The 22,521-nt window shown below is 39.8% G+C and overlaps 1 protein-coding gene across 13 annotated transcripts in view; it reads right to left on the bottom strand.

The window, feature by feature from the left end:
• Window positions 1-1,641: 1,641 nt before the first annotated feature.
• ADNP (activity dependent neuroprotector homeobox) overlaps window positions 1,642-22,521 on the bottom strand; it is a 33,694-nt gene continuing 12,814 nt past the window's right edge. For 6 of the 13 annotated variants that reach the window (XM_087749625.1, XM_087749626.1, XM_087749627.1 and 3 more), the window contains 3 exons: window positions 9,402-9,514; window positions 7,856-7,948; window positions 1,642-5,854 (listed from right to left, as the gene is read on the bottom strand). In XM_087749625.1, the coding sequence (XP_087605751.1) occupies window positions 2,714-5,854; window positions 7,856-7,948; window positions 9,402-9,514 (3,347 nt within the window). In that variant the 3' untranslated portion in view covers window positions 1,642-2,713. Of the gene's footprint in view, window positions 5,855-7,855; window positions 7,949-9,401; window positions 9,515-21,128; window positions 21,436-22,521 lie in introns of those variants that run through there. The other 7 variants (XM_087749617.1, XM_087749616.1, XM_087749618.1 and 4 more) reach the window with 3 other exon arrangements.

Below are 22,521 nucleotides of genomic sequence, written 5' to 3'. Positions count from 1 at the left end.
ATTATGCAGATTCCCAAGACGATACCCAATTTTTTTATTTCATTGCTTAACAGATAAAGGTGGTTGTACTGCCATTAAACTGTTGGGGGTTTTTAAAAAAGTTTTTAAAAAATGTATTTGAAAAATCCCTTAAAGCCTCAACGAAATGACACAAAACAAATTCTGAAATGTCTTAAGTTTTCAGACAGCGGCTTCCTGTGAAATGGAGCAGCCTACAGAGAACGGAACATAACCAAGTTTTCTCAGCGAGGAATAACCTTTCCTAGGACTTTGGGTGCCTGGTTTTGTTGGGAAGAAGGTTCCCAACCCACTGATACCTGTAAGTGGCAGTTAACAAACGCTCAGCTGATGTACTGAAGAGTTCTTTTCAATGGAATAGCTCGGAAGGCCTGCTAACAAAATGAGTTGAGGCTCAAGTTTTCTTTTAAGGCAGAGAAACACGAGGAGCTCTTTTGTTGATGTAAATGTCAGAAGTATTTTCCCTGTATTGTTCTTAAAACGAATCTTCTACCACTCGAGTGTGTAATTGGGAGCCAGTCCCACTTCCCCTCCCCTCAGCTCAAAAGGCAGAACGAGGCCCACATCCCTTCTGTGGGGGGAGAGCGATCGAGACACACCTAACCCGCCCGCAGCTAGCGCAGCAGGACCCGGGCAGGCTCGCTCCAGCACGAGCCGGCTGCAGAGCGTGCGAGCGAGCCTACACGCGTGCTCGGCCTTGGCTCCTCCAGTCCCGTGTTTGCTAAATACTGGGGGAAGCCCAGCTTACACCTCCCCAAGGCTGCTCTAGTGGTATTTAAGTGTTTTCTCAAAATCTCTGTGAAAGTTTTGCTGTTTAAAATGTTGAAGAACGCAGAACTATTTCCTCCTTTACAACATTAATGAAAATTTCACAGGTCGATTTAATTCTCGTCAAGTATCAAAACGGAGGTGCTCTGACAATTATTAGACACACGCCTAAATCAAACTCGTCGCTCTAATTAAGGACAGTTTTGTTCTCATCACAATTACATTCCCTTCAGTAAATTCTTATCTCGATGAGGTCTAGGTGACGCAGCTGTCTGTTGTACCGCACGCTTGCCAAAATGCAGGCCTGGCTTGACCAAACCAATCGCAAATTTTAACAAACTGCCTTTTTTTTTTTTGTAGTATTGAAATTACTTTTTCTTCAAAGCCAAAACAAGGCTGTAGCTTGCAAGGCATGCTCCTTCGTGTTTCAGTGGTAAGTATTCAAATACCTTGGCTATCGTTCACCCTCAGTACGTAGTGCTTCAGAGAGACGTTGTTCTAGATGACTTTTTAATATGCGAAGTGATCTCCATTCATGTAAGTACAAAGGGATGAAAAATGCAAGTAATTCACAGACCTTGTTTCTCCAGGATGCGGAACAAGCAAATCACTACAATCCTATTTATAAATTAGTGTGCTAGAATGCTAAATAGTAAAGACAAATTCAGCCAAAGTTAGTTCTGTAGGATTTTCAGTATCCTGGAAGGAGATCTGCCTGTTCAGTAAGACATGCCCCAGCATCGCTGCGGAGCACTTTGGGGGGGGGGGGGGGGGGGGGGGGAGGAATAAATGTAGCAAGGTGGGATTTACCAAACAGGAACGTAGCACTTGCATATAATAAAGCAAATATTTACATTAAGCACAATACAGCAATTTATTTAGATGCTTAAATGAAGAATACAAAGGGAAATAAAGATCACAAAATTATACATACTACAACAGTGTGTCATATATTAGATGGTATAAATGAATACAACACCTCGTTGGTGTTAACTAAAGATAAAACTAAATATTCAAAACGCAGCACTTTTGTTTCAGTGTGCTGCTTCAACACAATACACTTTTATACAGATCTAAAAGGTGTCAAAATTAGTAGCTGCAAATTTGTTTCTTGCATGTGATTTTTCTTTTTTAGCTTAAAAGATTTCAGAAAATGGCTCTGAAATACGTTTGTCATCAGTTGTAACGTCAAGGATATCCAGAACAAGAAAATTCTATAATACAATAGAGTCCAGATATATTTTTTTATGTTGCTGGCCTCTGTTTTGAGATTGTACAAGGTTATGTGCAAAAACTAAGTTTGTCAAAATTCATACTATAGCAGTTTCAAGCTTTTGCTAGGTAAACTAGATACAGCATTTATTACACAGCAGGGCAACACTAAAAAAGAGAAACAAATCTATGATGGGTACACAAGAACAATTTCATAAGCTTCACTTGAATAGGTCTAAAAGACTGTACAAATATACATTTCAACTATTCAGAATGATACATGAAAAAAATCAATTTCCCCGTAGTCTACTATACACGTTGAACTGGTAGCTTGTATGGTCGGCCCTACACTACCACGTGAAAAAGGGTAATGTTTAAAAAGACATACAACTGAACATGTACAAGAGCGAAAGAAATGTTGAAAATGCAGATAAAAGAAACCTCTGCTTTTCTCTGTGTGCATTCTGGAGCCACCAGCTTCTCCGTTTTCACATTAAGTTACTGTGCTCATCCCAGCAGGTATTCTCAAGCAAGATTAGCCCACGGCATCCTTAAATAACCACTGGAATAACAGTGGCCGCACCCACCACACGCCACGACCTAGCACTCGGAAGGCAGTACCAGTTACCATTTAAGCTTAGCAGTCGTACTGAAATGAAAGTGTTGAGACAGTTGTACACTGGATCACGTTACTGACGCTTCGGAGTCGAGCAGCTTACGCCTGCTGGCTGCTCAGCTCCACACCAGTTAGGCTGCTGTGCATTGGTTCTGCTACGCCATCAGTCACACTGTCAAACTGATCTCCATCCTCACTGTCAATTGTGCTATTCTGCCATTCCATCTGCTGACTGGACAAGCTCTCCTCAATCTCGGATGCATTTTTCCATTGCGACTGGTCCTTAGACCAAAACTCTTCTACTTTTCCATAGGAACGATTCTTCCACTTTGACTGTTCTTCATCACTTTCAGATCCACCCCCTTTTGTCTCAACAGTCGGTTTACTGCTACCAGCATCTTCACTTTGGGAGGATTCATCTGTCCACGCTTCTGGTTTTACTTCGGACGTGTTATCTTCAAAATCAGAAACCTGCTGAGAACCAGGCCCACTTTCAGACTGTGAAGCTCCGTCTTTCCATTCTACAGCATCATCTTGATCATCCTGATCACCTTCGCTATCTGAAACGTCGCCGACCAGTTTTGCTGGCTCTTCAGCAGAAATAATCTCTTCGTATTTAGAGCTTTCCTCTTGTTTTTGATCAGACTTCTCTGGAGACTGCAATGTGTTTTCCTCAATGATTTCCTTGGATATGCTGTCCTCCGGGTTCTCCACTATGCTCTCAGAAGAGGTTTTCCCACCAATGTCAGTAATACGCTGACCAAATGGACTACCGCTTTCATTGTATTCCTCTTCTATATTTTCATAGCTGTCCGAGGAACTTTCATTGTCTTTTTCTAAGTTTATTTTTTTATCAACAGTCTTACTAACATTGACTCTGGAATTCTTTTCGTCGTGGTTCTCAAACAGCCATTCAGCATCAAAATCCATTTCGTGTTTAACCTTGTTTAACTCTTTCATGTTGAAACCAAGCAGCACACCAGGTTTGTATTTTTCACAATCCCTAACGCATTTCTTCCTTTTGTTACTAAAATGCGACGCAATATCAGATTTCCATAGCCACAGACTGGCAGCCAGCTTTTCAATCTCCCTCCTGGTGGGATATGGTTGCTTGTTAAAATACTTTGTAAGGAACGTTTTCCTGGCTTCATAGGAATCATCCTCGTGACCCTTGGGGTCCAATGCTAGAACTACAGGTTCTTCAGGCTTCTCCTCAAAGGCAGAGGGGGAGTCATCGTCATCCATTTTCCTTTTCTTCATTAGCGAGAACTCCATGTGTTCGTACGTACGTTTTACAGGCGCTACCGCTGGGGACTGACTTAGCCGAGATGACGAAGTACCTTTGTCCTGGCCGTTCTGAGTCTTCCCAACTCCTCTGCAGTGAACCAGGTGCAGCGTTATGGTTGAGGCAGTCATGTTACTAGTATATACACCAAGGCAATGAATGCATTTGTAGGTTAGCTTTTTCTCAACCGGATGAACTGTCTGAATTACTTGATGCCTCTCCCGTAGATGATGTGCAAGTGCATCAGAGATGGGTCCTTTTAGGATTGAAAAGCACAGAGGACAGAGAGTTTTCCCCACATCTTTTTTGTAGGGAACTGCTGCTTGTGGAGAACTTTTTACGGGTACATCAGACTTCTCCTGGATTTTCGGCTGTGGTTTTGGAGGAACTGGGTGAGTATTCTGAGCGTGGTACGCCACAGATTCAGCAGGAGCATCTCTCAGGTTGTAGGTGGTTACAAGAAGATGTATATTTGTGTGACTGCCCTGCTGCAACGTCAAATCAAAGGTTAGAGTGGAATCAGTTTTAGGTCCCATTTCTTCATCAACATGAACCATTCGCATGTGAGCAGCCATCTTTTCAACATCGTTGAAGGTTGACCGGCAATACGGACAAGACAGACCATGTATTAACATATGATTAAGCAACGTATCGGTGGGTAAATAGCGATTACAGTATAGACATTTGCTAGTGAAATTGTGTATTTTCATTATATAGTTAGCTACTGCAGGCACCTTTTCAGCCTTGTGCTCCTTTTCAAAGTGGACACTATACACGTTTTCAGGAAACAGCTCATTACAGATTGTACAGATTTTCCACTTCTGCGTGGATGACGTATTGACAGCGGAAGGACCTGTAGCAGCTACAGGAGATTTCGAGCCAGACTGACCTAATACTCTTGAAGCTGCCTGTGACTGAGATAACGACGTCTGTTTCAGCTGAGCTGATGAAAGAGAAGATGAATTGGCAGACTGAAGGGAGTATCTTGCCGAGGCCTGTGATCTCTGTTCCCCTCCAAGAGTATAAGGCCTTCCATTTCCACTTGCTGAAAACGGTTTCATTGTTTGCGACTGTTGTGGAATAGAAACAGGCGCACTCCCACTGAGGTTTAGCCTTCCCCCTGGCTGACCAACGTAACTCGGCGGTACCGATTTGACTCCGTAATTGTTTTGCTGTAGGTGAACGTTTGACATCATATTCACTCCTGCGGAATTTAACGTAGGCTTTGGTATAGTGAGTCTGTTCATCATCTGCTGTGACGAAAGAGAGCGAACGCTTCCAGGGGAGAGGGGACCCATCCTCTGAGGGAGTCCCATAGGCTTTTTATCCTGTGGTTTTGGAGCTATTAGCATCAAAGGTTTAGATCTCGGAACCACTACATTAGTGTGACCTATCATTGCTGTTACCTGGTATCCTATACGTTCGTGGTCTTCGATAACATGCTGTACTAAAGCTTCGTATGATTTCGGCATAAAAAGGCATCTTTTGCAGTGAATACTACCCTCCTCTCGGGTACTGGAACTTAACGGGACCGCGCCATTGAGTGACTTTTCACCTCCCTTCGCTACGTAAGGAGCAGCAACGTGCTGAAAATGTTCCCTGTAAATGTGCTTTCTAACTATTTCATACAGAGGATCTCGGTAAGTGCACTTCTTACAGTAATAAACAGCTTGTTCTACACTGTCAGCCTGCTTAGGTTTAAGGCTATCATGTTTGTTTTTATCTTTAAAAGTGCTGATGCCTCCACTTGGTGTATTGGCATTTGGAGCATGAAATATTTTAATGTGCGTTTCCAAAGTCTTTTTGTCCGCATTGAAAGTACAGTAGGGACAATTAAGGAGAATCCTATTTTCAAAGTCTTCACTATGAACATTCCGGAAGTGGCTTTTGTACGCTGAAAAGAACTTCGAGGAAAATGGACATGCGCTGCAGCAAAAGGGTTTTGTCCGATAGTCCTTAAAACAAAGAACAAAGCAGAAACTAAATATTGAAATGCAGTTTTTAGAAAAACAACATCCATGATCTTCTCTAAACAATAACGTTTCTAAATAATAGTCTCAAGAACCACTGCAACAGTCTCAACCTTTAGATTAAATTTCTTCTCTCCAATTTTTGGCCTGCAGATCAGGCCCTAGAAAGTTTATCATCTGAACATAGATGTGATGTGGCGAGTGCCAATTCAGGGGTCCCTCAAGAGTTTAACCGTGAACTCAGCACGCGAGGCTAAATCACAAGCATCTTTCTCCACCAGTCAAAAAAAAAAAAAAGCCTCATTCCCTGCAGCTGAGCTGCATGGAAAATCATGGAAAATGTCACCGTAAGCTCATTTCTGGGGGAAAAGGCAAGCATGACTGTTTGAGCAGAAGGAGACTGGATCCAGAAGACGAGTTACTTCCTATCAGAATCTGCCAAACATTTACAGATACAAGGAGGATATATAACTAGCTATTTCAGTGTCTTAATCCATGACAAACTTTTATATAAAAGATGCTCTTCAAAACTTATTTTTGGTGAACAAACGGATTTACGCTTACCAAGTCATATACTAAGGCTACGCAAGCCCTTAAAACCACCAAGCCTTTTCCTTCTGATGAAAGCACAAACCTGATTCTTAAAACAATCTTGGATCAGGGGAAGAAAAAAAAAAAAAGGGTATTTGAAAATTCCACACCTGCAGTTTCCCTGCACCCTTTACCATCGTTATATTTAACGTGTTGCCGATGCAGTTCTTGTCAACTGTTGTAACAGAAACTGAAGTTACATTGGCCTTAGAGATAGCCGCAAGCAATCTGGCATTTCCGATGAGATAAGACATGAAATTCAGACAGTTACAAACATTCATCATGAGTGTCAAAACAAGTCTGGTGCGTCAAGCTACACACAGACCATTTGAAGTAGCTGGAGAGTTGTACTCTCCCTCTGCGTGGCAGGAATAGAGGCTTCTGCCCCCCTTCTGAAGCCTCAGACATCTGGTAGGCTGGAGACAAGGTACAACAAAACAAGCTAAACAAAAGCTGTCTCCTTTTATGTTACAATTTTTATTCTGGAAATAACTAGGAAAAAGGACAACAGTAGTGTATTTTATGGAACACAGTAATAAAGGGACATTTTTAGATGAACGCTACACTAGGAATCCATCATAATACAGGTTCCCATTTCCTGAGAGAGCAACACCTGATCTTTCAGATGCTAAAAGAGGGCTTATTTCATAGAGAGCTTTCCCACCTTCTCACTGTTCTGTCAGTGCTGCTATTACTCTATATTGCACCATCGGTAGAGGCTACTGCAGTGCACATGACTTGCCTCAAACACGTTTCATCAGAATCGAGTAGTATTTCCTCCCTCCACTCCTAACTCAATTCAAATTTCCTGTATTACTGGCTCAGAAACATCTAAAAAGTAAGACTTCCAGCATCACTTCGTTCTGCTGTATAGACCTACATATCCCTAAACCAAACCTCGGACATAGTCAGATTGTAAGAATCTTCAGATGTGGCAGACAGCTGACAGAGCTACAACAACAGTGGAGAGAGCAGCAGTTAGGTGTGTTCATTTAAACTTTTTCTGAAATGATGAGAACAGATAATGAAACATTTAAGGAAAGGTAAAAAACTTATCACAAACTGTATAAAGCTGTTGATCTTTTGACTGGAAGGATGGCGAAATTGTGCTAAGCTTGAAAACAGATGGGCTCTTAATATGCAGTTGTCAAAGGGTGAGTAAGATTTCTTGACTAATCAGTTCTCCGGTATTTGGCTATCCACACTACTAAAATAAAAACCAGGATTATTACTTTAAAAAAAGAAAAGCAGCACAGCTTTTTGCTGTCCCTTGAACTGACGACAAATGAAGACCAATGGGTAAAACTGCAGGAAAAGCTCGTGGCGTATTTGTGAAACGCCCTTTAGTACCAACCATCTTCAGAATCAGACGTGTCAACATAAACTATTACCAACCTGATTTTTTGTAAGCGATGGGTCCCACAATCCTACATCTTCCCATGTAGTGTTTTTCAAATAAAAGTCATTAGGTTCAAACTGCTTAAAATCCTGGAGAAGGGGGAGACGGGAAGAGAGTACAGAGAATCAAAACCAAAGACCACCTGCTCCCTTAAGCAACTCTTGCAAGCATCCATGCAGGCCTCTCAAGTGCTGCTGGCCAACAGGAGATATTATTAACTCAAGGAAGTGTGGGTATTTAAGACGCACCTCTTCGGAGGTGAAGAGTCATGAATAGTCTCAGTATCATCAAACACCCAAAGAACTATTTTCAATACTCATCCTTCTAATTAACCTGAGACTGTAATTACATACCTGCTCCGTTTTCAAAAGCAGTCATGGAGAAAAGTATTCCCCGGCTCCTGCTAAGCCTTTAAGATCATACAGACGCTTTACCCTAACTCTGATGTTTGGTTTTTTGTTTGTTTGGGGTTTTTTAATTACTTTAATCTCACACAGGAATTCAGATAAAAGTTCTAGAAGTTTGACTACATTATGATATCAAAGAAGCCCAATTCCTGTTAAAAAACCAATCTTATGAAGTTCTTTGGCATTTCATCTTTGGCATATAAGTCAGCAGCACACAAGGACTCAAAAATAGTATTTCCACTGAGAGGAATACTGGAAATAACATTGTCCCAGTTCAGAATTTTACCCTTAAAAATTGTACTTGCTCCACAAATTTGTCAAGCAGGACGGACTGGCATTTCTCTCTTAGGCATCTCTCTCAAATGCTCTTTAAAGACACAGTAACAGAAAAGCCAAAGCAAACAGATCATAATTTGCCGAGTACTCCAAAGAGCTGAAGTGTGTGAACTGAGAGTACAGAAGCGTTCAGGAGAGAAAGCTGCACTTTTGAGACGATAGCTACAAAGTTTGTCCAGAAGAGTAGCACAAACACCCTTCCCTTCTAGGAACTAACACAGGTACAGAAGTGATTCTTTAACTTGATGACCTACCGTTAGCACCGACAAACACTTCAGGAAAACCTCAGAACCATCTTCGGTACCCCAAGAACATCCTATACCGCACCTAGTTCTTACTTCATTCCGAAACGTTCAGTTAGCAAATGCTATTTTGAAGAATCCAACATAAACAAAAGACAACCTACCTTCGATATATATCGAGCCAGTCACATATAGCCCGAAGTGTATCTTGCCTCCACTAAACTTTCTAAAAAGTGTCTGCAGGTACATTTTTAGCTCAAGTTATTAAGTCCTACTTTGTGTAGAACTTAAAAAGCAATGCAGGGGTAGCAACGCCTGAACAACAAGGCTGAAATGGAATCCCAGAATCATTCCCTGAAGCTGATGAGAACAGGAGTATGGTGTGGGAACAGGATATAGGGGATTCCTTCAAAATCCACAGTAAAAATTCAACATTTTGTGAAACAGGTTTAAAAAAAAAAAAAAAAAAAGTCGTCATACACTAAAGCCCTCGCAGTCCCACTAACTTTGGAGCATTTTACCTCTTACCTACAACACTTGGGAGGTATCATACTTACTTCTATATGTTCTTTACAGTATTCCAAACCAATGTCACTAAGTATTTTTTTCACAGTTTTCCGGGCCTTTCTTAAACTGCCAAGGTTGTTGACAGGAAGTTGGAACATAGTTTCTATTGAAAAAGAAAGTAAGAGAAAAGGTTTAAGTCAAATGTGTTTTGTTTGATAGAATGTTGCACTTTCAATTATTAGTAATTTTTCTGTCTCATTTTACCCATATAACTCAGTACCAGAGCTGTACCATTAACTAAGAAACTACCACATTTTCTGTCTGATTTGTTCTTAGATGAGGCTGGCCATACAGCTAGGTATTGACAATCTGAAGAGAGCACTTAAACCAACAAACTGATGTAACAACTACTGCAGGAGTAATCAGCTGCATCTGGAAATAACTTTTTTTTTTAAAGTGTTTGTATTTACATGAAATTTACCCACTATGCTGAAGTACTTAAAAACTGAATTTATCTTTTGTGCATATGTATCCTAACCGATTTGAAAATTGGTAAGTTGAGCTTCAAGGTTTGTATCAGTCTTGTAATAGATTTAATAGTATCTCTTCAGTGAGAAAGATGCTTCTTGCATTTAACTGTCGGTAGGATAAGAAATTAATACTGTTTCCTCCATTTACTGTATTTATACCTTTAAATGGCTGACAAGCTGTTTGGCATACATTCTGCTTTTATTAAGATGGGACCTGAAAGCTTGGTTAGAGCCCTTCAGAGATAGAAATCACTGGAAAAAGTACAAGAGAGGGCTTAACGCCTCTACTCGTAGCTGGGTATTTTCAGCCTAGAAGACAACCCTCGCTTTCAGTTCCCTACACAGAGCGCGCCAATTCCAGTTAAACTGTCTGTTAACGACTGGGACTATCCAGCAAAAGAAAGTCTAAAATTTTAAGATATGTGGATTCCCAGATTGAACCATTACCAAACGCTAATGCCTAGTCTGGTTTTGTGTATAGAGGAGTTCTCAGTCTGCATGCTGCTATCGTCACGCTAAGCGCCTGCTCAGCTACAGAACCGTCATCACCAAGTCACCTGCAGTTTAAGAAGGTGCAGAATGGCAGAAACGTGAACGTCCCTGACAACATACAGTTATTTTGGAAGTGAGAGGGGGTGAGGCCAGCAATAAGAAGGTAGGCTTTTCTCAAAGAAAAGGTGAGGAAGCTTCTTAAATAGCAAGGAAGTTGTTATCTTGTTCCCTAGGCTTTAACAGCCCAATCCCTGTTGCATAAAGAATATCACCCCAGAAGATAAAAGCTGCATTTTTGATCATTAATATTTCCATGAGTCAATTCAGAAATGTTGCTTTGTTTGAACAATAAAACGTTTGGTTCGTATCAACAAATTAATCCACTGTAAGGCCAAAGACTACTTACACCAACTAAAAATGGACTACTTTTTTTTTTTTGTTAGAAGCTTGAAAGTATTTTTAACACTTCCAAGCAGAAGCCTAGAGTTAACAGAAGTTTGCAGCCATTAAATATTTGAGTTAAACAAAAATTCTCCCCTTTTATCATGAGATCAAGGGCAATTGCTAAGCTACAAAGAGCTTACTAAGAAATTTTCTCTAAGTACAAAGGATGAGAGTTGTGACTACAACAACTGAGTGTCTCTGATCAAACCCAGCCCTTCTATACGCACTATCATGCCTACTCCTTAAAGTATTCCTTGTCTGTTTACACACTAGCCTTTTTATTTTCATACTCCTACCAGCTTTTACTAGGTAATGCTTTAAGACCATCACTAACAACTTACTATTCCATGATTCCCACCACCAACACTGCTTAGTTTCAGAAATAAATAAAACTGAAGAGTTCTGGGTGTAAGAGTGCTAATACAAACCACTCCAATCAGTTTCACAATCTACACGCAGTGCTGCTAGCACGTGTTGCTAGGCTCGAGTCTCTTCAATGAATTCAGAAATAGCTCCTGGGGCAAGAACAGAAAGCTATCGTGACATTTAGGATCCATATCACAACTGTAAATTAGAAACTAAGTGGAAAAAAGCCTGAGTTTATGTAAAGATCTACAGGAAAATTGTCAGAAGTACCAAAGCGACTCGGATCATTAAGGATTTTGGTACTTATATCAGGCTGGCTGCTGTCACAGATTACCAGAAGCAAATATAGCGTTATTTTAACACGCCTATACGAAACTAGGAAACCAAAGGGGGGGGGGGGGGGGAAGACCAAACAAAAACCAAACACCAAAACCCCACGTTTAGACCTTGTCTATAAATCTCAGGGATTCCAAATTCCTCAGTTCATATGAAAAGTAGCTATGTTCTATATCTTATCTGGTACCTTTCATTTTAGGGAAACTCAAACCCACTTCAGAAATATGAATTAGCATTCTAGTGAAATACCTTATAGGTAGATTCACTTGCAAGTCTCATAATATGAGCCCTAATCAAGCTACGAAGAGCACTTCTACAGGCATTCTTTGCCATCTCAGAGAAGGCAAGGATTAAATAGCTCATGGCGATAAACTGCTCTCTTTCCAGTTATTCCCTCTAAAGCCTCCAATGACTTTGTATGGGAAATCATGAACTGCTCTTTTTCTATGCTACATCCATTCTCATCTGTACTCTTTTATAATCAAATATTTCATCTGCAATTATAAACAATATCCAGGCCTAAGACATTCTCCCTCTCTAGGTAAGAGTGAATGTGATTGTTCACGTAATTAGAGTGATTCATGTCATCCTTTCAAAACGCTACTCCCTCCTGCCCAGTGAATGATTTTTAATCCTCATAAAGGACTAGGAAATAAGGTTTGAATCTGAGTTTCTAACTTCTTGTTACTTTGAAAACTGACTCAGGCGAATCAGTTATTGTATCAAAATCTGTATGCAAGCTTACAGTTCCTTCATCAGATTTTCTGAGCAAATTATGAATTTATCCACGCCCCTTTCCTCTTTCTTAAGAGCTATTGCTAGAGGCACACACTGAAGAGAAGTTTAAGAAAAACACTGTCAACCTACAGGAGATTTTCTAAGCCTGTACTGTGTATTAGGCTTTGATTAAGTAACTACAGAATGTGCCGAGTTCCGCCCTGCTTCTCTCCCCGGCCTTGCCCATGCTGTGCTGTCAGTGTTACTGTGCAAGCACCGCTGGGCAGAGGCCCGTATCCTGTTATTGGCACGATTACTTCACGTGCTTTTGGATGAAGTAAAATAAAAACAATACCATTTATGACAAAGTATAAGCACATAAATGGTGGAAAAGCTTTCGAAAATAGTAATGGATATTTACCTTGCAAACAGGAATTTGTATTGAGAAATGGTTGTATTAAAACAAGGCAGTACTATAATTAGTTTAGTTACTTCAACAAATAGAACTACAATCTCCTTGACTAAAAATATTTGAAGGTTGCAATTTCGCTTCAATTGTAAGAACAACATCTAATATCGCTAAAAGTTGAGCCAGGTCCATTTTAAAGATGTGAATAGGAACTGAAAATATTTAACGACAGGGCTGAGGATCAGCAATGCCAAGTTTGTGAAGCATGAGTAACAAATTAGTTTAGAAGATGATAAAGACTAATGGGAAAAATGCTGTTGCCTAAGAATTTCAACTCCTAGCTAGCTTATTGATTAATGCAAATGGTTTAGTAAGGTTGTGTCCTCTTTGCAATTTCCAAGTAGTAGCATTTTCTCTATTTTTGATCTGTAGTTGAAATAGTAAGTGAAGTTTAGCATTTCCAGATGGGAAAAGCAACTCCAACCTGCCGTTTCTTCTCCTAGGCCAGTCGCTACGAAATAGCTTTCAATGCTGAACCCACTGTCACTTTTTTCATGACTTCAAACAGAACCGATTTGTGTGACACTAGAACTGCAGCAACAGGAAAACAAAAAAATACCACAGAGTGCACAGAGTGGATTTACATCCTTACACACAGATCACAAACTGGAAAGAAAATATGCTTCCTTAACATTCTATTCCCTCTCTTCCCTACACAGAATTGGGAAGTATGGCTCTGAACACCAAGTTACAATAAAGTAATACAAGTTTGCTTTCAAAGCACAGCATAATCTGGTTTTGTTTTGTTTTAAAGTCAAGAACATCCATTTATTAAAAGTTCTTGCTGCTGCAGTTCATAGAGCCAGAGCGAAAAATATTAATGTAGCCAAGAAATTCGTAGCTACCTATATGCTCAATTTTTTCATCAAAAATTACATGAAGCAGCACAGTCAAAATACGTTCAGGATTTGAATGAATATTTTCAAGTGAACTTCAAATCCAAGGAGATAATGTCCTAGTAATTTTATTCCAGAATAACCCAGGTTCTTAATATCAACTGTAGAAACATCGGTGCCTGAAAACATTACATTTTAAACCCTCTAGCAAGCTGTGCTGTTTTCTTTAAAACCAAGGTCCCCACTTAAAGAATATACTCATTTTGCTTGTAAAGAAACCATTTTTTTTGTCATGACAAAGCGAGAGTCAGTACAGAGTTTGTCTTTAGGCAATAATCACTTGCAAACTTGAAAGTCAGCCACAAGTCTCAAAATAATGCTTATTAACAAACAGCTTATTTTAGTACAAAACACCACTACCAACTTCACCAAAATAATCAAAAACTTTCTCTTCATTACTGTGTCTAATATACCTAGGCATGCCAAATATACCATGATTTATATATATATATATATATATATATATATAAAAACCCAAGTGATAAAGAAAGCAAATTATTTCGGGCTGCCTGAAAACAAGATCTCTATTCTATCTGCACCATCTGCTTGCCTCTGCCCTTTTGCCTGCCTCACAGTCAAGTCTTAAAAACAAGACATTATCAAGATCTTCCTATCCCAACACATCATAATAGAGGATATAATTAGATCTTCGCATATGAAAACTGCAGATCAACCTCAAGTTTGCAAATTCTGCTTGGTAGCTGAATCCAGCTCACCTAACCTTAATAAAAAACTCATCCTTAGCAAATACAGTTCATTTTATTTAGGAAGTTTCTTGACTATTTAATCATAATTAGCGGAGAGCCAGATACAGTCTGATACTATGGTTTGTGACTACAAAAAGAGCTTTTAGCATCCCCATTCATTTCTATTTACAGCAAGTAACTCAAATTGTAATTGCAATATACACAACACGCTGCTGGCACATCCTTGAACGTGGACGTTAAAACAGTTGGGATTGTGTCTCAAATCATCATTTCAACATTACTGCTGTTCTTGAACTGAGGCGTCCTTTATCTGACCAAAAGTTGATGGTATCTGACCAAAAGTTGATGTTTAAGAGAGGACACCCAGAATATCTCTTCCTCACAAGGGGAAGAGGAGGGGCAGGCGCTGATCTCTCCTCCCTGGTGACCAACGATAGGACCCGAGGGAAGGGCAGGAAGATCTGCCAGGGGAGGTTTAGGTTGGACATTCGGAAAAGGTTCTTCACCCAGAGGGTGGTGGAGCACTGGAACAGGCTTCCCCCGGGAGGCAGTCACGGCACCAAGCCTGACAACATTCAAGAAGCATTTGGACAACGCCCTCAGCCATATGGTGTGAATTTTGGTGTTGTCCTCTGCAGGGACAGGAGTTGGACTCGGTGATCCTTGTGGGTCCCTTCCAACTCAGGACATTCTGTGATTCACTGTCAGGGCTGCTCCTTACTGCTCTGAAGCCTGGATCCAAGGGATTACTTTAACAGAACACAGTACTAAGGAAAGCAGCATCCAGCACTGACAAGAACCACCAGTCCTTTAATCTGGCACTGAAGCTATCGCTACATCCAGCATCCCCCACAGGGAAGGATGCCCATAATAAAGGGTCACAGATCAACTGATCCTGCTGTAAAATAGTTTACTTTAACACTGTTTCTCCTGGTTTTCTACTGAAATGCCAAAAAGCGAACAGTCTTAAATACTCTGCACTTCAGTGAAGACAAATAAAAGGCACAAGGAGCTCAAGCTTTACACATCTATCAGTTACCAATTCCTGATGGTGAAAGAAGTGCTACTTACCTAATATTATAGGCTCAATACAGAATTTCTCTCTGAAATCTCACAAGTAGCTTTCAAAAGAAGCCCAGCAGCATTTTTGTTATTTTTGTTTGTGTTGTGTTTTTGTGTTTTGGTTGTTTGGTGGGGGTTTTTTGTTTGTTTTTTAAATAAAGGAGGAATTCCTTTATCCTGAGATGATACCACTCAATCAATGACAGTCCCAGCCCAGGATCCTAGTTAGCGAGACATCCTCTATTTCCATGTGTTCTGTTTTATAGTAGCGAAGGTATAACTAATTTTTGTTATTTTCCTGTATGGTTCTACTCTATCCTATTCACGCCTGCACAAGTCCTAGATATTTAATACATTATAGAACTTTTCTTTGTAAGGGAATGTGCATCTGTACACACATTCACAGAAAAATAAGAAAAACACATGTTCAACAAAAATAATTCTACGGAGAAACCTGAGCTTTTTATCCTCATTAAGTAACACGAATAATGAAATCTGCCTTCTAAGTCAACCGGTTATTTTCAAGTTCATGATTCAACAACCATAGTAAGAGTTGTGTAAGTTTGTAAGTAAGTTTGTGTCTGCCCTTCTGTTTCCTACTTCTAGCCTTGGGTCCCACCTACAAATACACTGGGAAGCACTTGTTCATAAGTTGAATTACACATCAATCTACACTAAACTGCTGGGTGGAGAGAATAAATGAGTACTTAAAACCAAGACCAACAATGCCCTTACTAGAAATACCCAGGTAGTATCTTCAGGTGCCTAAGAAAATGGAGTACTAACCTAGTTATAAGAAATTCTGAAAAATTAGACTGATTTAATAAGATGATCTCACTCATCTTTAGTGTGCTTGTACACAAAATGTCTGACTGTACCAATCACAAAATAATGGTAAAATAAGCAGACTGTGTAAGAAATAAGTTGGAACCTTCTTCTGCTCTGTATTTATGCAGTACCCAGCATAAAGGTCTAGTCCACAGCCAGGTACTGATTCCTAGAATAATTCAGTAGCCAAATGTAAGCAGAAAAGACAAGCTATAAAAGAGCAAAATATCATTACTAAATGAGAAACGCTGTACTTCTGTTTTCATTTCACAGTCATATTTTGGAGATGCAAAGACCTATTTGAGACAAACGTCATGCAGTACTGTTTCACTGCTGTGGGTTACAGCCGCTGTGCAAAGCATGAACAAAAAGCTAAAACAAGTTTCCTCGCTAGTGCGCGTGTGCTAACCAAAAGACCTGAACGAAGTACTCTCAGATCTTCACCCAAAAATCTGAAGGGGGGCCGGAGGGAAGGTCTGGTGAAAAATCAAGGAGTATTTGCAAGGTAAGCAGAGGAACAACAGCTAAGAGACTTTGCAGAACTCAAAGTGGTATTGTGCTTGGGAGAACTGAAGCACTGTCTTTGGCTTTTAACAAGCTATAAGAGTCCCAGGAAGGAAGAATTTAATCTCAAGTGCAGTTGTGATATGTGATTCTTATAACCTCAAAATTAGGGCATAAAATGACCAGAAAGACTTCTGAAGTTTGAGAAGCCTACAGGAACCAGCAGTTGAGGTCACTCAATAGAATCACATCCTGAAATGGGAACGCGCCAGGACATAATATAGGCTGATTGATTTAAATTAATAATTATGTCCAAGTTTTAGGAAGCAACTAAAACTGCAGGGCAAAAGAGGCAACAACATTGTGCCTCGGCTGTTTAAAATCAGAGGCTTCTTCAGTGTTTTCAAAGAACTCGGGTTCACTGCTGTAATAAAAAAGGGACCTCGCTTCAAATATTGCTTCACAGCAAAGGGCTTTTTCTCTCTACTTAATTCTCTAACCTTGTTAGCCTTAGCTGGCAAAATAAAACACTAGTAGGTGAAAAAATTGTGTAACACCTTGAAATGCTCTCAGGAGCACTAGTGTGAATAATGTTCAGGAAAAAACATAATTCAAGTGAACAGGAGGGACAAACTCATTACTAGAGAAAATTTCCGCTTCGTCTTAGGAACTTAACAGTGCAAATATCCTAAGAGACAGGAAATCAAGACTTTTGATTTTTATGGCATGACAAAAAAGCAGTAAAAAAAAAAGGTCTAGCCCAAAAATTAACCACCGCATAGTCACAGAGAAGTTTCAACAAACTCCAAATTCTTCAACACACCACTTTTTTTTTTTTAAAGATATTTTAGCATTTAGACAGACTTGCAGTGACTTTCAACTCCAAATTACCTCTTCACCAACTTGCTACTCTTACTAGCACTTCAAATTCCAGATGGAAACAATTGCAGTCACTATTTTAAAAACATCCAGAATGTGAAGTCTGGCACATCCTGCTATTATGTTACTCTAAGTGATTTTTAAACCACTTTTAGCATTTAATAAAATTAAACTATCCTCACTGTACCAGCTTCAAGCACTTCAAGTTAACATGGCCATGCAGTTCAGCCCTTTAACACATCAGTTACCAAGGGACTGGAGCCACCTAGAAAACCGAGTCAAAAGATAAGTTACAAAAAGATTACTGTGCAATTATTTAGAAAATTAATTCATGTAAAATACAACACTGCATGCCTGTTTTAGAGTTCTATATTGCAACAGTTAATGTTTTCTTATGCTACATCTTCTTCTCAGTGCAAACAGTCCCCCCTTATGAGGGAGGTACTGATCTCACACACAACACACTGTATTCACAACTAGAGAACTATGACCTTACAAGGAGGGTGTGCACCCAGGAGAGAGAGGATAAGGAACACAAGAGGGAAAACGAGCAAAAAGCCTGTATCAGTCAAATTATCAGAGGGGATAAAAAAAAAGAGAAAGCTTCCACCTGTCTTTAGACCCCCAAAGCTGTTTGTTTTAGTGTAACTAAAATGTTAATTCTCCAGTGGGTCTTTTGTATTTTGGAGCTCATCAGAAGAGCTGCCTTGCAACCTGCTACCTTTGATACCATCAGGTCACAGATGTTAGACTTTCAGCTCTGCCAACTTTATCTAGAACAAAATAGAGGCTCTTCTAGTGTACAACTTCAAAGCACCCACAAGGTAACAGCGCTATTCTGATCCTGGGAAAGATGCAGCAGTTTCAGAACAAGACAGCCGCCTTCTTTCAACTAAAATCTTCAGCAAATATTCCAAATCTGCCTCATCATGTTATTTTCATTTTTGGACAACGTTATTCAAAGTGCTTACTATGCTTGTTTCATGTTTGAGCTTTCTTACAATTCTAACAAGTGGCAAGTATAATATATTTCTAATGTCACAGTCTTGATAGTAAAATGGTGGTTTTCATCCAGAAATAGTTTAAAGACCTAAAGAAATAATCTGGAGGAAAATCTTGCTGTGTAAAGGAACCAAGACAGCACCAGTCTAGGTTTTCCAGAAAACCTACTCTAGATTTTCTTCTCTTTATGCTTAACTGAAAATTACACCATTTCCTTACTACCACACTGTCAGTTTGTACCATCAGGGAAGCCTTCCATGACCAGCAAGCACAGAACTGTAGGTGACCCTAAACATTTCATTGAGGAAGATGTCTTCACTCAACAAGGTTTGTACAGAGCATCGCTGTGAAATGGCAAGTGAAAACCAGTTATGGAACCCCCAAAAGCTATCAACAAAAACCCCCTAGTCCCTAGTGCATTTTATTCTTATTCAGGCATCTCAAACCTGCATGAGTCGGCTAGGTATCCTAATGCTCTTTACGATGGCCACTGATTCTTCTGAAGTACCTGTCCACTGGCGGAACCAAGCCAGTGCAATACAGGATTTTTTTTTTTTTTTTTCATCCAAGGAAAGTAAGATTTCAACATTGCTAATGATACTACAGGAAAAACTGGAAAGTTACTATCTGGCTATTCCATTTATTTCCTTTGGAAATTTTATGAACGTAGTTCTGAGTTTATCTAAGTTCACAGAGCTGAGAACAGTTAGAAGCAGTCAATCAAGAAAAGGAAAACTACAAAATTAAACTTTCCTAGTGAATACTGAGTGAAAATTAGGAATGAAGAGGAGAGAAAAAAGTTACAGAAACAAAAACGAGGCTCCTGGAAGCAATTTTTTTTTTTTTACATGCATTTATCTATTTTCTTGACATACAATTTATTTTACCAGCTGATGATTCCTAGGCCTACAATGAAAACCTCACAGGAACACAGAGGTGGAAAGCTGGTAACTAATTGTGACAGCATTTTCCCCTCACAATGAAATATATAAAGTTACTCATAATAAGCAACACTTACCCCTCAACACTACCCCTTAAACACTGTGAGTTTATTTTTTGGCTCAATTGAAAGGATCAGCACTAAAAAGAAACCCTTTATGAATATTCAGCATGTTGACCATTTTGGTTTTGTTGAGTAATAAAATGATTCAGCCGCACTCAGCACACAGCCACATAGGAGTTAGTAGTCTCTCCTCTTCCTTATTGTGGCTATGTCCTTCCAGGCTGCCTCATCAAAACTGATCAGTCAAAACAGGCGTGCCAAAACACTTTTATGGAGACCCAAAAAAAAAAAAAAAGCGTAGATCCTTAATCCTAAACCAAACATATGTTAAATACAGAAAATCTGAAAGATGCAGACAACGGAATCAGTTTCTCCTTTCCAAGAGCTAGTTCTTTACTACTGTTTAGAAGAGGCACTGTTTCACCAAAGATTAAGTGTGACAGTGTTTAGTGTGAACACCCTGCAGGCAGAGCAGGCCAGTCTTCCACGAAGGCTGCAACATCCCCAGCTGTAAAGAGGGGAGCAAGCCACCATCGTGTGTGCAAAGGCACCACCCCTTTTACTCTAAGGGCTCACATTTCTAAATCAGACTAGAAACACTTCCAACGGCCTAGACTCTCATCCAGGATAAATCCATTGCTGCTTCATAAGCCTACAACGAATGTTTTAGGGCTACTGCAAAAAAATAAAAATTATAACTCCAGATAAAAAAACGCTATATAAAATCTAATAAAAATGCAACTTTAGAAGGGGGTCTTCCTACTGTAATGTAAATATCTACTGTTTGTCAGCTTTTCAGATTCAATGCCAAGCTGTTGGCTGAATTTATCAAATCAACCGTGATGCCAGCTGATTTGATGCCAACACCTTAGATCTAATGACACAGAAATGTGCATCTCTTGAACTGACTGCTTCTTAAAAGCATTCTGTGAAATTTACACTTCCATACAACTTTTGTTAAATAATTTACCTTGGAATAAAACTGGGGATGCAATTACAACTCTCTTGGGCACATTATTAAAAAGAATAACACAAAACATCAATTTTACCTTCTCCTATGAGCACGTTTGGTTTACCCTTCCTTTCCTAATGCTCTCATTTACTCATTATGAAGACTGAGAAAACCTGAACGTTTTGGTGATCTGAAACACAGTATTATCAACTGTACTCTTGAAGAAATAGGTGTGAGCATGTGTGCAAAACAGACAATTTCATAAGCAATGTGTAAACCCAGCCTTTTCTATCCCATGGCGACTTTGAGTTTGTATACCTCTATACTCACATCAATCTCGTCTTATTAAAATAACGAGCTCTGTAAGAATGATAGTTCATTAAAGCAGATTTCCTATAAATTTGAAACTAAAAGATAGTAATATTTTCTGTTATTTCTGCACATGCTTATAAAATGGAACTGCTCTTACTCTTTTTCCCCTCTCCCCCTCATCATCCCTCTGCTGCTTCAAAAGGTCCGTCCTTTCGTCGCTCTTTCCCCCTCTCCTCCTCATCCTTTCTTTGCTGGTTCTTGGCCTTCTTGGTCCTTACCTCGCTCATTTTCCCTCTTCTCATCTTCCCTGCGCCAATTCATAGCGTCCACATTCTTTCGTCGTTCTCTCTCATCCTGTCTCCACCGCTTCTTGATATCTTTGTCCTTAACTTGCTCATTTTCTCTCCTCTTCTCATCATCCCTGTGCCATTTTATTGTTTCTGCATTTTTCTGCGGCTCCACGCTTCTTTTGAGATAGTCTTGTCGCCTCCTCCTCTTTTTTAACATATCCCTTTCCCTGGCACGAGCCTGCTTTTCTTTCTGGGAAAGAAAAGCTTTACGGGGCATCATGAGCTGCTGCTGTACCTGTAATAATATCGTATCCATGGAATAATATACTATACACACACTCAGTCAGGCACCAACAACTCTCATTTGGAGCTGAATACTTCAAACACTAAGCCAAGATCATTTACTGCATCTTCTCTTTCCTTCATAACCCTCTGCTAGCTCCATATTGGATAATGACAGGCAAGTTGCTACGTCCAGCTCCAGGCACACCACCTAACTGGCACCTCGGCAGTTGGCGCGCATGTAAAGTCAACCCCCTAAAATCCCGGGCCTAAGCAGGAAGATTTCTTTCCCCTCCCCCTTACAACTCCTCCCACAGAGTTTTTAGCAGCCACTTGGCATTGCTGCATCCAATTGAAGGAACAGGCTGATAGGAGAGTTGTGAAGGAAACTTGGGAATGTTCAAACCTTAGTTTCTTCTCTTACTGGAGATCTACATTTAACGAAACTTAAAAGATGCTTATTTATCTTGTCAGACCTCCATCTCTACCAAATCTGGTTGAAAATGGCCAACTTTTTCCTTGGCTGGGCGAGGGAGGGGGGATTAGAAGACAAGCCACAATCTGAAAAATTGTATAACCTTTGTTTCCTCAGGAAACCTGGCCAAAACATTTAACTGCAGTTAATGAAATAACTCCTGACTCATCTGCTCAAACTTCCTCCAAGTACGTTATGTCTTGCTAGTCACAAGAACAAAGGAAAAAAGAATGTGACGATTTACTTGGAGTTTCTGCCGAGCAGTCCTGATGAGTGGGGCTTTTTGGTTTTGTTGTTGTGGGGTTTTTTTTGGTTTGTTTTTAGAGAGGTGTCACTGAAGACCACCTTTTAACCAATTGGTTTACTTTTGGTCATTTCTCTGTAGGCATCCAACACATTCCCATCTTTAAATTTACTGGTGTTAGTATCTGCAATTTTGAAATCACGGAAAACAAAACAGAGCACAGAAAGAATTTATACTAATATCCTTTAAATACTCCTCTGTACACATTGAGCAACGTTTCAGAAATGTCAAACTGCAGTTGTGGCCCAGGTTTGGGTTTTTTGTTTGGTTTTGAATTTTTGTTTAGAAGAGAGTTTTGCAGAGGTCTAATCAAAATGAAA

This window comes from Nipponia nippon, unplaced genomic scaffold, assembly GCF_047370975.1.
Source record: "Nipponia nippon isolate SJK-2023a ecotype South Korea unplaced genomic scaffold, ASM4737097v1 scaffold_13, whole genome shotgun sequence".
Lineage (NCBI taxonomy): Eukaryota > Metazoa > Chordata > Aves > Pelecaniformes > Threskiornithidae > Nipponia > Nipponia nippon.
Note: the sequence above shows the minus strand (reverse complement) of the source record. Positions and strands in the feature narration are given on the sequence as shown.